The 17443-nt window shown below is 33.6% G+C and overlaps 1 protein-coding gene across 15 annotated transcripts in view; it reads left to right on the top strand.

The window, feature by feature from the left end:
* DGKB (diacylglycerol kinase beta) overlaps positions 1–17443 on the top strand; it is a 694527-nt gene that overhangs the window by 281044 nt on the left and 396040 nt on the right. For all 15 annotated transcript variants that reach the window (XM_072764436.1, XM_072764448.1, XM_072764442.1 and 12 more), the window contains 3 exons: positions 6375–6460; positions 9311–9400; positions 16255–16415. In XM_072764436.1, the coding sequence (XP_072620537.1) occupies positions 6375–6460; positions 9311–9400; positions 16255–16415 (337 nt within the window). The remainder of the gene's footprint in view (positions 1–6374; positions 6461–9310; positions 9401–16254; positions 16416–17443) is intronic.

Below are 17443 nucleotides of genomic sequence, written 5' to 3'. Positions count from 1 at the left end.
ATTTTTCTAAACAAAGAAGAGGAAAAGGAAAGTTGGAGATGTATAATAAAGTCATTTTCAATCTTTCAACCTTGTATTTCTTTAATACAAACAAATATGAATAGGTATAATTAATGAACATTCATTCTATGCTATTATGATAATATTTATGAGTCTCATACTGGTTTCTTCTATATATCACAAAATAGTTTTATAATATTGTTTGATAGTTAATTAATTTATTTTTATATGTTCATTCTCATGTCTGATATTGCCCAATCATGTATAAATGACGGGATCATTCATTTTCTTTGGATGATAAAGTATGAGATTGGAATAAGAAGAAATTCCCACATATCATCATTTGAGAAATCTAGTTATAAGACACTTTCTAAGATTCTGGAATCAAGACTGTAGGTTTTCTTTCTTCTTTTTAAAAATGTTTTCCCATTGTAAAAATGTTTTAAAACTTCTTAAAAATAGTTTTTTTTAAGATTTATTTATTTATTTATTCATTGATACACACACAGAGAGAGAGAGGCAGAGACACAGGCAGAGCGAGAAGCAGGCTCCATGCCAGGAGCCTGACGCGGGACTCGATCCTGGGACTCCAGGATCGTGCTCCGGGCCAAAGGCAGGCGCCAAGCCGCTGAGTCACCCAGGGATCCCCATAAATAGTTTTTAAATACTACTCTTAGGTACAAATTAAAACTTCCTAAAATTTCTATATTAGTTTTTTAAAATTATTTATTTATTCATGAGTGACACAGAGAGAAAAGCAGAGACAGTCCCGTGGGGAGCCTGATGCGGGACTCAATCCCAGGACCCAAGGATCATGACCTGAGCCCAAGGCAGATGCTCAACCACTGAGCCACCCACGCATCCCTCTATATTAGTTTTAACACTTCGCTTTTTAGAAATGGAAGGGGACTTCTAAATCTTAGATGAAATACCTTGATTTGCTTCTTTTGGTTCAAAATCTCACCACTCACTTTTTTATAGGGTGTGCTGTAGTGGTGGCTGTTGAGCAAATGTGATAGGAAAGCATCTGACACAGAGCTATGAAACCTGTACATAAACATAAGATCTCTTTCAAATTTAGCTATTGTAGATAAATAGTTATTGCTCCAGAAGAGCATTAATGACCAACACTGGGAACTCAAAAACTATTAATCTACCTCATAAGTCATTTTAAGTTTTAATTTCATAAATTTCCATAGAAATAGTCTAGTAAATTCTGGAGCCGTGGATGATTACTTCATTGCAAAATGTTTATACATGTTAATTTTGCAAATGAACCTCTGAAATTGGTAGGTGAAAGTATAGTACAGAGTACTAAAGTTTCCACAAATAGGCATCTTTCCAGACACTCCTTATTCCCTCATCTTTTTCATTGTTAGGATGTCCTTTGAAGTGGGAGCCTCTCATCTGATGGTCTTTATAGCTTAAGAGTAAAAAGTTAGTACCCTTGCAGGACCCTGCATTTTGGTTCCTTGCCAAGTTCCTTGGATTTGTTTGTTCTCTATCAGTCCTGTTTTCCTCTGCATTTTCTGTCTTTAATGCAATGCCATAAGCAGATCTCCCAGTAGTTCACTGGCTACACTTTCAGACTGAAGGTAGGAAAACTCAGTGTCCATCTATCTTTGCTTGATAGGAAGTTCTCTTTGTGATTATTTTGCCAGAACACTAGGGGAGAGGGGTGAAAATAGAGGAGTGGCACTCTGACCTATAAAGCATATATGCTACTTTTAATGAAGGGGAAATAATTGAATTAGTAATAATTGGTGGATAGTAAAATTTAATTTACATACAAAAATTATTTCTTAAAATAGTCCAAAGCAGCAAAAGGTATTATCTTTAAGGTATTCCTTAAAAATAAGGAACCAAGGCTCAATGATTAAATAATTTTCCAAGACTACAATTCAGTGAATGAATGAAATAAAGAATGAATGAATCTCTAGGGAAAACAGGATGGATTGAGTGCATTACAAGGCTGAGATAGAGAGGTCAATTTTTCAATCCATTTAGCAATCAATTTGCAGAGAGTAAGCTGGTCTGATAGTCACATGGGGTTTATGTTTGGGGGTAGGATGCTGCTGAAGAACCAATGATGACAATTTTAAAAGAAACACAAGAATGAATAACAGATGAAACATCATCATGGAGTAGAAGAACAATGGTGAGTCAAATGGATGGTTAGGCTTTCACCAAAAACAATTAGCTCTATGGTAAACTTTCCAGCTGCCAGCATATTTTGAAAAGCTTTTCTAGGCTTCGATAAGACAATATTTGAAACTTAGGAGATAGACAAATTAATAGGATATGCAACTGGCAAAAACTGAGTTAGAATTACAGAATATAAATTTTGCTTAATAATCATTAAAGGAATTGAGTAGTTATTTAAAAAAGAAAGAAATCAAAGACTCACCAGAAATAGTTTATATGCAAGTGCTACCAGTTTTAAGAAACTTCCAGAATTGTACAGATGCTTCCAAAAATGTACGATGAGGGCATATTCTGCAACTCACTTTATGAGACAGACAAATTTAGACAAAAAATTAGAGATGGTATCAGGAAGAAAAATAGTAAGGCTGTTGGATTCATCAATATAGATTCAAAATATTTAAACAAAATATTAGCAAACCAAGTCCAGTTCTCTATAAAAATTTCAAGTGTCCAATTTGGGTATATAAAAGTATCATAAGATTACTTTAATAATACAGAAATATGTAAATGTATTTTCCCACAGTACTGATTAAATGAGATAAAATATATCAACATCTCAAAAGATGCAGAAACTTTTTTAACAGATTCATAGTAAAAATCCTTACTGTATCAGAAATAAAAGGAAACTTTACTACCTTAAAAAGGTGTCAGTCAAAAAAGAAAAGGAAAATCTCTACAAAAACATATTAAATGGAGAAAATATAGAAATATCCCATTTAAATTTAGAAACAAAATAGGACATTACCTATGAATATCCCAATTCAGCAACATATTGGAGCTCTAGACCACAAAATTAGACATAATAATTATAAAGATTGGAGATCAGTAATAGTACCATTATTATTAATATACTATATTCGTGGGTGAGGAAACCTAATTAACATTATACAGATTTTATTTCTACCAAAATTGATTTATAGGCTTAATATTACTCTGATCAAAATCATAATTGTTTTCTTTTTATTTTTGTGGGCTGGTTAGCTTTAACATATATTTGGAAAATCACAGAAGGAATATAGCTTAGATTCTTCATGCTCTGTGAGATAATGACTTACTATAAAACTACTCAAGGAGTTATAAGAGTGTGAGACTGGCAAAGGGATGGACAAAATATGAATAAAATTAAACAGTTCAAAAAGAAATGTACTCATATATGGAAATCTGAGTTATGATGCATGGTAGGAAGTGGAAGTTATCCAATAAATAAAAAGATGGATTAAAGATGAGAAAAAAGTTGGTGTATAGCATTCACAAGGAAAGAAAGGAGACAGGAAGGGAAAAAAGAAAGAAGGAAAAGGAAAGAGAAATGGAGGGAGGTAGGAAGGGAAAGGAACAAATAAAGGTATCCCTACCTCACACCACCACATAGAATTGTCAAAAGTAAAACTGAAATTTTAAAAAGAGTAGATATAAGTTATTTTCTAACCTCTAAGTAGGCAAACTTTTCTTACAGAATGTAGGCCAAAGTGCTAACCACTTATGAAAAGATTGATAAATTTGAATACATTAAAACCAAATTTTGTTTATTAAAATACAAGTCAATTAAAGTTAAAAAAATCAGTTTGTAGAAGACATTTGCAGAAAAGCATTAAAATTAAGAACAAGTAAAGAAGTTTTTACAAATCAGCAAGAGAAAAAGGAGTAAAGAAAGGAAACAAAAGTCATGAACAACCATTTCACAAAAGAGGAAACACATGAAATTGAGAAGTGTGACATTAAAAGTGTTACAGAGAATGACTTCAGCCAAATATCTGTAATGTTAATGAATGCATACGTTGGTAGAACTTCTTTGGGAAACAAAAAGTTGCACATATCATCCTCTAAAAGTAGCCACTGTTCATGAGCACTAAGGAAGCATGTCAAATAATACAGATTTTAGAAGAATGTAAACCAACCAATCCAAATGTCCATTGATGTGGATTTAAAAAGGTACATTCACGTAAATGATATTTAACAATAGAAATTAAATAAGTTCACTATATGTGGAGAGAGCTTCAGCTATCACATGAATGAGTCTTAGTAACAATACTAAGTGGAAAAAGCAAAAAGTGAACAATGTGTTGTCTATGGCATACGCATGACTGAAGATTGAAACTGAAGATTGAAAATAGTGCACACATTTGTGGTTGAGGAAGAAGGCTGCTATAGGGAAAGAGCACAGAGGTTATTGGAAATGTTCTCCCCTGGGAGTGGGCAATTGGTACATAGGTAATTAAATTATACATCATCTTATGTGATGCATAATATAGGTAAACAAATGGGAAATAGTCTCAAAGAAAATACTGTAGCATGTCTAACAGAAGGTAAATATCCACAATATAAAACCTTGGGAAATACATAGAAGTTTGATATTCTAGATACTCATGGCTCCTATTATCAAGTGGTGGGGTTTTAGTTAATTTTTATACATTTCTATTTATGCATTGTTTGTATTATTTTAACAAGATGTTTTTCTAAAATTGCTAATTTAAATTAAAAACATTCATAACATGTAGAATTTATAAGATAGTAATAACAAAAGACAACTCAGTGGAAAAGATGGGCAAGAGTTTGAAGATGCAGTTCACAGAAGAGATCACACACCTGTAAACCTACAAAAATAAGCTCAACCCACTAGCCAAACAAGAATGTGTGATTTTACAATAATTTGATTTTTCATTATTGTTGAAGAAATATCATAAAGCTGTTTACATATAGTGTTTTGGAGTTAAAGGAAATTGACACATCTTTTATAGTGGGAGCTGTTCAGAGAGTAGTATGGTGATACAGTGGAACATTTCCCTCCTAGAAAATTAGCCTTCAAAACATATGTATATGTTCCCATTAATGTCCTTTGAATAGTGTTAACTACAATACTTATTTTTTGTAACAGTAAAACACTAGAAATAGCTTAAAAGTACCTGAAGAGAAATGGGGTATTTGATCACAGAATTATACCCTATGTAATACATTCACTTGTAAATGATGATGCAACACTATATGAGCTGACACAGAAAGCTCTCTTAGACATTTTTATTTTTATTTTTTTAAGATTTATTTATTTATTTATGATAGACACACACAGAGAGAGAGGCAGAGACACAGGCAGAGGGAGAAGCAGGTTCCACGCTGGGAGCCCGATGCGGGACTCCATCCCGGGACTCCAGGATCGCGCCCTGGGCCAAAGGCAGGCACCAAACCGCTGAGCCACTCAGGGATCCCTCTTAGATATTTTTAAATTAAAAAATGCACACAAATTAACAAAATGTATAGCATAATCACATTCATGTTAAAAATATGTGTGTAATAACATTCATATGTGTATATTCACATATGTAAATGTATAGAAACATTTCTTGGATGGTTGCATATTACATTACTACCAGTGGTTATCCTTGGGCAAGAGAGGTGAACAGACACAGGCCACATGTTTCTGTTTTGTTTTAAATTTTTATTGCAAGAAAATAGGCATGTGCTATTGTGTAACTGGTTATATTACCTGCCTTTTTAACTTTCTCCTAAGGTAGGTTGCATTAATAAGCACAGCGCTGTTTGCAGTAGCAACAGAAGCTATGGGCATTTATTACAGCCCACTTAGCAATTAGGTTTGAGTATTCCTAGGTAACAATGCTGAGGGCCATGTCAAAAGACAAGGGAAAGGCTGGCTCTCATTTGCAAATTCTAAGTCAAAGGAAACACTGAAACACCACAGAAGTGGTGTAATCAGTTTTTTCCAGTATTCGAAAAGGTTGAAAACTCTCAAAGACATATTTGCTGGCATAATAGTTGTACTTACACAATGATTCAAAAGAGAATTTTTGCTTAATAAAAATTATTAAATGAAATATTGTAGTATATGTCACTTTGCATTATATGTGAAATGCTGATCACGTGAGAGAAAATTTTAATAAAAATTATTACATTGTATTAGTTTTGTTTTTTAAACTTTAGAGTTGATAAAAAATAAAATATATTTATTATATATTTAAAATATGTTTAAATCAAGATGTAAATTCTTTAATTTTAGAATTGTATTTTAGATAAGAATTTAATATTTTTCAATAAAATCATTGAGATTATCTTATAATTTCCGTAATATAAAAATGTCTTTTATTAGATAAAATGCTAAGAATACAAAACTTTAAAAATCCGAATTTTAAAATATGTGCTAAAACGTGCCTATTTTTCAGGTTAAACTTTTTCCGTGATGTTCCTGATTTCAGAGTGTTAGCCTGTGGTGGAGATGGAACCGTGGGGTGGATTTTGGACTGCATAGGTAATGAAGACACATACTTAAACATGGCTGGGATGCAAGTGGTAACCTAAAATTCTGTATGTTTTATTAGTGCATTGATATCTTTGGATGCTACAGTGATGCAATGGGATATCTGGCGTTGTTGCAGATTATTTACTGGTTTAATATGTTTTCTATATTTTACAGTTATAATTGACAAAATAATTTGCAAGTATCTAGAGATACTTCTTTTTTAATCCATTTCTCATGGAATTTAATAAACCCTCAGAGCTATTTGAGATCAGGCTCTATAAATTCCATTTGTTTAAGTGCCCTGGGGAGGGAGCCAAAGAGATTCTTAGCATTTGTGATAAAATTTGTGTCAAATAGATGTACTTATTTTATTTTCATAGCCATTGTACTAAGGTTTTTTACCCCATTCATCTTAATTCTCACAACACTGTAACACAGTGTTGATAATCCCATTTTAGAAAGAAGCTGTTAAGGTGTGGAAAAGTTAAATAATTAGAGTGGAATCTGAGAGCTGTGAGTTGATAGAACTGGGATTAGAGCTCACCCTTTACCTTAACCTAGCTTGTTTTTCTGATTAAGTTTTTACAACTTTAGTTTTATAAGATATATGATTGAAGATAAAATGTAGACATGTATCACAAAATCTTGATGATTGAGAAAAATTAGCTGGTTTTTCAGAGACAGTTGTCAAAACTGATTACTATCACTAGAGTGATCATGAATTGACCTTCATTAGGAGATATCTCAAACAAATATCCATTTTTTGGACCAATTCTTTGTTAAAAATGGCCATTTCAGGGGTGCCTGAGGGTGCAGTTGGCTGAGCATTCATCCAACTCTTGGTTTCAGCTGAGGTCATGATCTCAGGGTCAAGCCCTGTGTTGAGCTCTGCACTCAGTACAGAGTCTGCTTGAGATTCTCTCTCCCTCTGTCTCTAATAAATCTTTTTTTTTCAAATGGGCCTTTTCAGAAAAGGGAAAGAATTGGTTCAAAAAAATATTTTACTATCTATATAAATTAAGACACTTATATTTAGTAAATGCAGGTGAACATATTCTATCTTTTCATGTACATAGAGTACTCAATTAAAAGTGAGTGCATATTGTCAGCATCCTATGCTGAGCTTTTGGTGAGCATCTTATGACTCTAGTCTGATTTTTTTTCAAAGATTTTATTTATTTATTCATGAGACACACACAGAGAGAGAGAGAGAGAGAGAGAGAGTCAGAGAGAGAGAAGCAGGCTCCATGCAAGAGGAGCCTGACATGGGACTTGACCCTGGGTCTCCAAGATCATGCTCTGGGCCAAAGGCAGGTGCTAAACTGCTGAGCCACCCAGGGATCCCCCCCCCCTTTTTTAAGAAACAGTGAAAATTGTGTTCCTTGGCCTTCCAACAAAAGATGTAAATAGTACAATATGCAATATTTAAGAAGAAAAACAGAATTTGAGAACTGCAGAAATTAGTTGCTTCAACAAAGTCTCAGGACTTGAGAATTTTAGTGAAAACAATAGGATATTATGAGTTAATTTTAGCTCAAATCCAAGCCTTGTCTACTACACCATAACACATCCATCCCAAAATAATCAATTCCCTTCCCATTCTTCCACACAAACACATAATCACTTTAAGATGCTGAGAAAATAGAAAAAAAATGAAGAAAGGTAATATATGTTTGTGAGAATCATTGAAGGCATATGATGGTTTAAACAAAACTATGTTGGAACACCTGAGTGGCTCAGTTGGTTAAGCATGGACTCTTGGTTTTGGCTCAAGTAATGAAGTCAGGGTGGTAAGATCTAACCTCATATCAGGCTCCACATCTAGTGTGGGGCCTGCTTAAAATTCTCTCTCTTCTTCTCCCTCTGCCCTTCCCCCAGTCATGCTCCACATCTCATTCACGTGCATGCATAATAAACAAATAGATGATAGATAGATAGATAGATAGATAGATAGATAGATAGATAGATAGATAAATAGATAGATAGATGATAGATAGATAAATGCCATACCATGTGGAATTTTGGAGTGCCAGGGTGACTCAATGGGTTAAGCATTTGCCTTCAGCTCAGATCATGATCCTGGGGTCTTGAGATGGATCCTGGTGTGGCAAGCTTCCTGCTCAGTGGAGAGTCAGCTTCTCCCTCTCCCTCTGCTCCTCTTGCCGCCTGTTCATGCTCTCTCTCTCAAATAACTAAATAAAATCTTTAAAAAAAGAAACTATGTGGAATTTCGATGCAGAGATCTTTACTGCTCTGAGCCCAAAGCATTATGTTGTGTAAAGCTTAATCTCAAAGAAAACCTGATGATCTCAGAGTTACCCAGTTCTTATGTTGCTTACTCTGATCCACCATGGGTAGGAACAACAAAATAAAACTGTTTTAGCATTTTACTAGCTTTTAGAGTTTGATTTTTCAAAATATTTTATTCCTTAAAGTGAAATGTATCTAGAGTTGGTGTTGCAAAATAACTTTTTATAGGAACCCACACCTCCACTTTGGTAATGCCTCTCTAGTACATTCTTATGACTGACACATATACCTGCATCCTTGAGATTTCAATAATGTTAAATCATACCCACCACCATTTTTAACTGAGTTAAGATTTTAAAAGTCTTTCTTCAGACATGGGTCTTGAAATTTCCTTTTGCTCTGTGTATTGTGGTATTTATTTGTGTTTTATAAATTGCAACAAATATATATGAATTAATCTTAATTTATAATTTTATATAGCTATAAAATGTAACATTTTCTGGTTATAAGTACCTAGTGGAATGCCTTCATTTTATGCCAAGCCGTCTTTTTTACTGTTGTTCCATCTGTGATCAAAATTTTATTTTATTTTAATTTTTGATTCCACAGAAAAGGCTAATGTTGTCAAGCATCCTCCAGTTGCTATTCTGCCTCTTGGGACCGGCAATGATCTAGCAAGATGCCTGCGATGGGGAGGAGGTAAAACAGCTAACATAATAATGAAAATACTAAAAAAAAAAAAAAAAAAAAACAGAAATACAGTGGATAGCATCTCCCCCCTTAAAAATAATTCTAAACCCATCATTTTTAATACATGACAACTGCCAAGTGAATTTAGCTAATATAATTGCTTTGAAAAATGTAGTATATAATTTTGAACAATCGTCCAGGGTAGAGAAAGAAATAGTGGCCCAGGAGCTAGACTGTATGAGTGCTGTCTTTTATTCTGATGTTAATTATAGACTTGATGGGGCAAGGCAAGCTTCTAAACCTCTTTGGTTTGGGGTTTCTGGCTTAAGAAATGAGATAAACATGGGCTGACTCTTGAGTAATGTCCAGATTTTTTAAAAAGATTTTATTTATTTATTCATGAGAGACACACAGAGAGAGAGAGAGAGGCAGAGACACAGGCAGAGGGAGAAGCAGGCTCCATGCAGGGAGTCTGACGTGGAACTCAATCTTGGGACTCCAGGATCACGACTTGGGCTAAAGGCGGTGCTAAACCGCTGAGCCACCCAGGCTGACCTGTTAAGATTATTTATTTATTTATTTATTTATTTATTTATTTATTTATTTTAAGATTTTTAATCTGAGTTGTGTAACAAAATCATGAACAAAGGAAAAATTGAAAGGCCAATGAATAACGTGTCCAGGAATAAATACGTTAAGGAACACTTACTTTTTGAGACCCACTTTATATCAATTGGTATGTTCTGTTCTTGGGATATAGAGTAAGGATGCAAAACAAGGTCTACCTTCAAAGAGGCCTTGGATTCTAGTGGCAAATAAGTCATAAGTAAGTTGTGAGACATCCTACTAACAAGATAACCCATAACCAATATAGTGAAAGGCCTCATTGAGGAAATGACAAGATAACATCGGGAGAATCCTAATAGATAGAAAAATAATAGCCATACAGAACTGAGACTAGACTTAATAGGCAGAAACAATTTCATGTAAGAGGCCCAGAGGTAGGAAGGGACTTGACATACTCAAGGAACTCAAAATGGAATAGTGTAACAGGGTAAGAGGGGAATATATCAAAAGGTCTTAAAATAATTTGAAATCTCATTAATAGGCTCTACTTGAAGATGCCAAAGAAAAGAAAACCAGATTTTGCTAAAGAAGCCAGAATTGAAACTAAGTAACTTTAACTTAGAGTTTAAAAAGTGTCTACTTAGAGAAGTTTAAAAAGTGTCTAGTAAGTGTGAATGAGAAGCCCTTGGGGAGCTTGTTAAAAATACAGTGGCCTGACCTTACCCCAAATATGCTGAATGGAAATCTCTGGGGTGGGAACTGGGCAGATGATTTTCTTTTTAAACAAACTCCATGAGTAACTCTGATTTACAATAAAAATTTGAGAACAACAACAAAAATTTGAAAACAGTTTTTCCATGAGTATTTGGACAACTGGTAAACTTTAAGCTGTGTATATTTCTATGTATATGTGTATATGTGTATACAACAGGCAGAATTGGGGCCTAAGTTACAAACTTGATAAATGATATATTTATAAATTTCATTAAGAATATAAGTTAGTAGGACAGCCAGGTGGCTCAGCAGTTTAGCGCCACCTTCAGCCCAGGGCGTGATCCTGGAGACCTGGGATCAAGTCCCACGTCAGGCTCCCTTCATGGAGCCTGCTTCTCCCTCTGCCTGTGTCTCTGCCTCTCTGTCTCTGTGTGTCTCTCATTAATAAATAAATAAAATATTTATTTTTTAAAGATTTATTTATTTATTTATTTATTCATGATATACATAGAGAGAGAGAGCGAGGCAGAGACACAGGAGGAGGGAGAAGCAGCCTCCATGCTGGGAACTCAACGTGGGACTCGATTCTGGGACTCCAGGATCAGGCCACGGGCCAAAGGCAGGCACTAAACCTCTGAGCCACCCAGGGATCCCCCTAAATAAAATCTTTTTTTTTTTATTTATTTATTTATGATAGTCATACAGAGAGAGAGAGAGAGAGGCAGAGACATAGGCAGAGGGAGAAGCAGGCTCCATGCACTGGGAGCCTGATGTGGGATTCGATCCCGGGTCTCCAGGATCGCGCCCCGGGCCAAAGGCAGGCGCCAAACCGCTGCGCCACCCAGGGATCCCTAAATAAAATCTTTTAAAAAGGAATATAATTTAGTAAAAGAATAACATGAAACACTGAGTTAAATCTCATAGAATCTAAAGACAGACAGATACATAGAAACATTGCTTATAAGATGCTTGTATTTGCCAGTGCTTACGTATGTATAGTAATTAAAAGGAAGAGAATCATACATGTGGTTTCTTGTATATTCTTTTGAAAAATATTTTTGATATTAAAATTATTAATTTCATTTAAATTCCAAACTCATAAAGGGCTTCAATCTCAAAATTGACATAAAAGTTCCATTCAGGGCATCTTCTCATGATTTCCTAATAAAACAATTAAAATATATTATTATCAGTAGTCAATGACATATGAATTGTGGCATATGCCAAATTATATATTAATAATAAACTCCCTGTGCTTGCCTTGCATATGTTGATACTGTTTTAAGTGCTGGATTTAGAGTGAAAAAAAATAAATTAAAAGTTCCTACCTTTTGGAGATTATATTTTCATTGAGTACACAGACAATCAAGGAACAATAAAATATACAATAACAAAATTAGATAAAAGCTATGAAAGTCTCAAACATATTTAGAAAATAATGGAGGGAAACTATTCAGCTACATAGTTGAGGGCCTCTCTGAGGAGGTAATATATAAGCTATATTTATAATATAAGGCAGGAAAATAGCTTCTGAAATTGAAAGGGCTGGAGCAAGGCTGATGACTCTTGAATTATCTCTTGAGTCATCTGTGACGCAGTGGGTTGGAATGGAGTAGGGGTGGAGGAGACAGTGATTAGTGTGAGATTGGAGAGACAATCAAGAGCCAAATAATGCAGGGTCTTGGTGGTCTTGTTAAGAATTTTATTTTATTGAATTTGAAGCAAAAAGTGAAGTATGGAAAGCATTTCAAAACAGCATGATACAATGACATTAATGTCTTCAAAAATAAATTAATTGGGAGGTATAAAATAAACTGAAGAAAATTAAGAAATTGTGAAAACATAGAGAATCATGCTTTTCCAAATCAGAACCTGTGTTATAGTTTTTGTGATTAGAGAATAAAGGTGCTGGACCAGGGTAGTGGTAATGGAATGGGTCAGGTAGATAAAGTGGGGCTCTATTTTTAAGGAAGGACTGGTAGATCCTGTTGGTGGATTGAATAGGGGCTTTGGGGAAACCAAGGTATTAAGGGGGACTGCAAAATGCTTAAGTCCAGTGATTAGGAAAATGGAGATGCGATGTGGTAAAGTTTATTAAAAATTAACATGCTGTGAAGTGTGATTATTTCTTGCCAGGTGTGCAACTATCTTTGAGCAAGTTGCTTACTTACTGTGTGCTTCAGATTCCTCATTAGAGTTTGAAAAAATGATAGTGCCTGTCTTGTAGCTTCTTATACCAAACCATCACATTGTTTACCTAGTGTTTGTGCTGAGTACTTTATGTAGTTGTAGCTATTATCATCATGCTTATAAAGGTCTGGATTCAACCAATAATCATTTAGTTCACTGGAATATATTGAAATTTATTTTCTACAAGAATATGTTTGGAAAAATATAAGACTGTAAGAATGTAGGAAGTCCTAGGGCATTTGCAAATACTTAATTTACATTATCTTTTCAATTTTTCTAGCAGTAATTAATCTCTCTAAAATTTAAGATTATTGCAGGAAAAATGTTTCATGAAGAGTAAGGGTGTAAGCATACATTGACAAATCTAGATTGTTGCTTTCCTTTATGTGACTTGCTTTCCTTTTTAAAAATTTCTCTGACATTTTATATAGATTTGTAATAACGTCATACCTTTACACAGAAATTATATTTTTTTAATTTATTTATTCATGAGAGATGCACACAGAAAGAGACAGAGGCAGAGGGAGAGGCAGGTTCTCCGCAGAGACTCGCATGCAGAACTCCATCCCGGATCCCAGGATCACGTCCTGAGCTGAAGGCAGACAGACGCTCAACCACTGAGCCACCCAGGCATCCCATAGAAAATAAATATTAATTATGTTTTTATTTTGTTTCTTAGCCTAGAGTGATTAAAGGTTTAAATCAAAATAATGGAAGCAAAACACCATCATTTTTTTTTTTCCTGGGCATAAGCTTTTACTTGTATATTTAGTTAGTTTAACATGTCTTTAAAAAAAAATACATGATCTTCTTGAGTTTTGGAATCCTATTTACAGTTATGAATCGTTATTTAACAAACTTGAGCATAGATAAATGCAAACAGGTAGGCTGTAAATATTTGTTAAATTGGGGACTGCAATTTGGAATTTGTCACCTTTGGAAATTAGCTCTGAACTGCAGATGTTGTGATTCTCAAAATAGATTTATGGCTTACCTCTTTCCATTTCTATTTGGCTAGAAGGCTGATTGATATTAGCCTTTCATGCTAATCCATAAAAACTTTGAGAACATAACCAGTGCTAACGATTTTAAGGTGAGTGGCACTACTAGAATCTAGCTGTGGTAATTAATTTTCACTAAATCCATTCCTGCTTTATTCTCTCCCAGTCAGTTGCTGTTCCTACATTTTTCTAGTGTTATACTGAACTATGCTGCTATTAATTTGATATAGCTGGGGACAAACTTAAAATTTTATTTAAATAACTGTTATTTGCTTGTGTATATGCTGAGTGTATATATTGATATCATATTATATTTTGTTATATATTGTAGTATACTTCCATGCTATATTATACTGTTATGTTAATATATGTAAATTCATTTATGTCTGAAAATCATCATACTTATTTTCTAATTAGTAGAATTTGCAAAAGAGGGGAATATACTTAACTTTTTATTCAGTTCAATGGGGAAAATATATATAAAATTTATTTGGAGGCTAAAATTTATTATTTTTAAAAGAAATTAAAAACTTAGAAGAAATTAAACTTTGAGAATGAGGGTAGAACTATTAAAAATGTGAGATATTTGTAAGTTTTGTTATTATAATCTCATACTTTAAGTAATTCGGTGTTTGTACTGAGTATAGTTCTACACATTATTGTGTATATTCATTGTTTTTGAATTATGCTACAAAAATACAATATGACATTTTTTAAAAATAATATTTGGTGCTTTTAATACTTTTATCTGTCTAGTCATTGTTTGTTGTGCTCTGCTGTATGTATTAGCTAGTACATAATTATTTTACCTGTGTAAGATAAAAGATAATAGTGGGTGCCTAAATAGGCACTCCTGTATTCTGGGTGCCTTGAACTTCTAATAGTTAATTCAACAAATAACCATTAAGTAATTTATTTATCCTTAGAGAATGTTGGCATAGTACAGTGCCTCTTCTTTTTTTTTTTTTTTCTTTTAACCCAATTAGTTTTACAGTGTTATGTGTGCTAACACCTCTAATGAGGACTCATAGCCTCTGGCATTTACTCGTTCAACGAATACATTATTAAAATATCGACAAAGTTGGACACAGAAAAAATCTATGAAAATATTGTTCCAACTTAAAATATCAATTCAAGAATCTGTGTATGTATCTGTGTGTAGAATAAGATATATTATTTAACTTCGTACAGTATTTCGAATTATGTCATCATTATATGGTTGAAAACTTTCTATTCCTATGCTTCACGTACTGAGAACTTTTATGCATTTTCTCATTTAATTTTCACAATAAACAGAAATTTTTACAGAGGAAGGCATTATTTAGGGAGGGTAAAAACGAACATTAAATAACACAACCAGGATTAGGCTACAGTCTGAACTATAATGTTATATAGATAGATACATTTAAGAGAAAATATAATATTAAGGAATAACTTTATTTTCAAGCCATGTTGATGATCTGCAGTAGATTCATTAAAACTAGATTTGTTAAGCATTTACTCTAGGGCAGACTTGGGAAAAGAAGCTTGTAGTGAGAAAGATGCAAATAACTCTATGCAGGGCACCTGGGGGGCTTAGTGATTGGATGTCTGCCTTTGGCTCAGGGCATGATCCCGGGGTCCTGGGATCGAGTTCCACATCAGGCTCCCTGTGAGGATCCTACTTCTCCTTCCGCTTGTGTCTCTCATGAATAAAAGCAAAACAAAACAAAACAAAACTCTAAGGCAGGGTACTAGTTGTTAAGGTAGGGCTAGTTTGTAGAACTGCGTGCTGTGGAACTGTAGGAAGGGTGGCTTCTGGAAAGAAGTACTATCAAATATAAAATTTGCAGCAGGAGCAGAAACAAGGCAGCCAAAAGAAAAGGATACTCTGGATATAGAATAAGAGATGATATGGCATAAAATGAAAAAAGAAGGACCTTCTACTTAACCTGAAAATTTTTCTGTATCACTAGAGGGCAAAGTGTGAGGACCAGGGAGGGATGAAAAGGGAAGAGTCTGAAATCACATCCAGGCTTTTTACTTCTGCAACTAGGTAGAGGGTGTTGCCTGTCTGAAAGGGAGTTAACAGGAAGAAGATATGGAAGCAGATCATTAATTTCATTTTGAATACATAGATATACATTTTGTAGGGGTATGCAGTGGAGATGCTGATTTGGCATTTGACCATACTGAGAATTTGCACCGCAGGAGAGGGGTATGAGTTGCGCATTAAAGCTATAACTAAAATATTTGTATGATCTTATGATTATAATTCTTTATCTGTGTTAGAATTTGTTTTAAAATGCATTGTTTGGCTTTAGAATGAGACATACACACACTCTAAAATGTATATAAATACAGCTTTTGTTATTTTGTTATATTTTTTCTCAAGATATTTTTTTTCATTAGGTTATGAAGGTGAGAATCTGATGAAAATCCTAAAAGACATTGAAAACAGCACAGAAATCATGTTGGACAGGTGGAAGTTTGAAGTCATACCTAATGACAAAGATGAGAAGGGAGACCCAGTGCCTTACAGTATCATCAATAATTACTTTTCCATTGGCGTGGTAAGATTTTACACTAACTGTTTTCTTAACCAGTCCAGAATAATCACTGTGTTTAAACTCTTATGCTATGAAGATTTACTGATTATAAATAATTTATTTGACTTTTGTGTCAGCAAAACATCTCTTCTAATGGGCAATAATAAAGCTTATGAATTTATTCAAAGTCAGAGAATCAGCAATAGATAAATTTTTCATGTGTTAAACAAAGGAAAGAAACTTTTTCTTTGTAATTGATTTGACTATTCATGTTACTAAAATAGAGGGTAGAGTGGTTTGTAAGATAGTTATGTGTTAGAGTATAGGCTAAAGCTCCACATTAGCTGAAATGTGAAATTGATGCATCAAATTTTATATTATTTTGAGATATGTGTTAAAATATTATAACCTATTAGGTTTTTACAAATAGACATTATTTTATAATTTATGCTTAGGTCTGAAGTCTATGAAAAATGCTACTCTGACTTCCAAGTGGTTAATAAGTTAAAGGGCTAACTTTTTACCTAATTTCTTGAAAAATCTTAGACTGTAAGCAAAATATCATTTGGCAATTAAAATAGTTACTGTAGTTTTAATCCCTAAGTAATTAACTATTTTAACAGTGATTTTATACATGTGTGTACATATATATGTGTATATACGTGTACGTATATTACCTGGTAGTTATGAATTCTTAAAATATATTGTGTAAAAAATTATATTCCATTTAACACAAGCTATCAGTATTAATCTCATGTCTTTCTCTATCATGCACACACACACACCACTAGTAGATTATAAAAGGCATTGAGTGAATCCATGAATTTAGGATGTCAAGCTACCTGAGCAATGATCCTTTAGCAGTATTTTTTCTAAGTGTCCATTTACTTATCTGTATCATGATGGTATTATTTTTTCTCTTATTGCTATAAATAATGTGTTTATATATTTAAAGAGCCTTAAATAATCATACAAAATTCAGGCTAAATATACAATCATTATGAGTACTATAACAGTTACTATTATTTTCAAGAAAAATGTAATGTATTTGA

The sequence above is a fragment of the Vulpes vulpes genome, chromosome 7 (genome assembly GCF_048418805.1).
Source record: "Vulpes vulpes isolate BD-2025 chromosome 7, VulVul3, whole genome shotgun sequence".
NCBI classification, from domain to species: domain Eukaryota; kingdom Metazoa; phylum Chordata; class Mammalia; order Carnivora; family Canidae; genus Vulpes; species Vulpes vulpes.
Note: the sequence above shows the minus strand (reverse complement) of the source record. Positions and strands in the feature narration are given on the sequence as shown.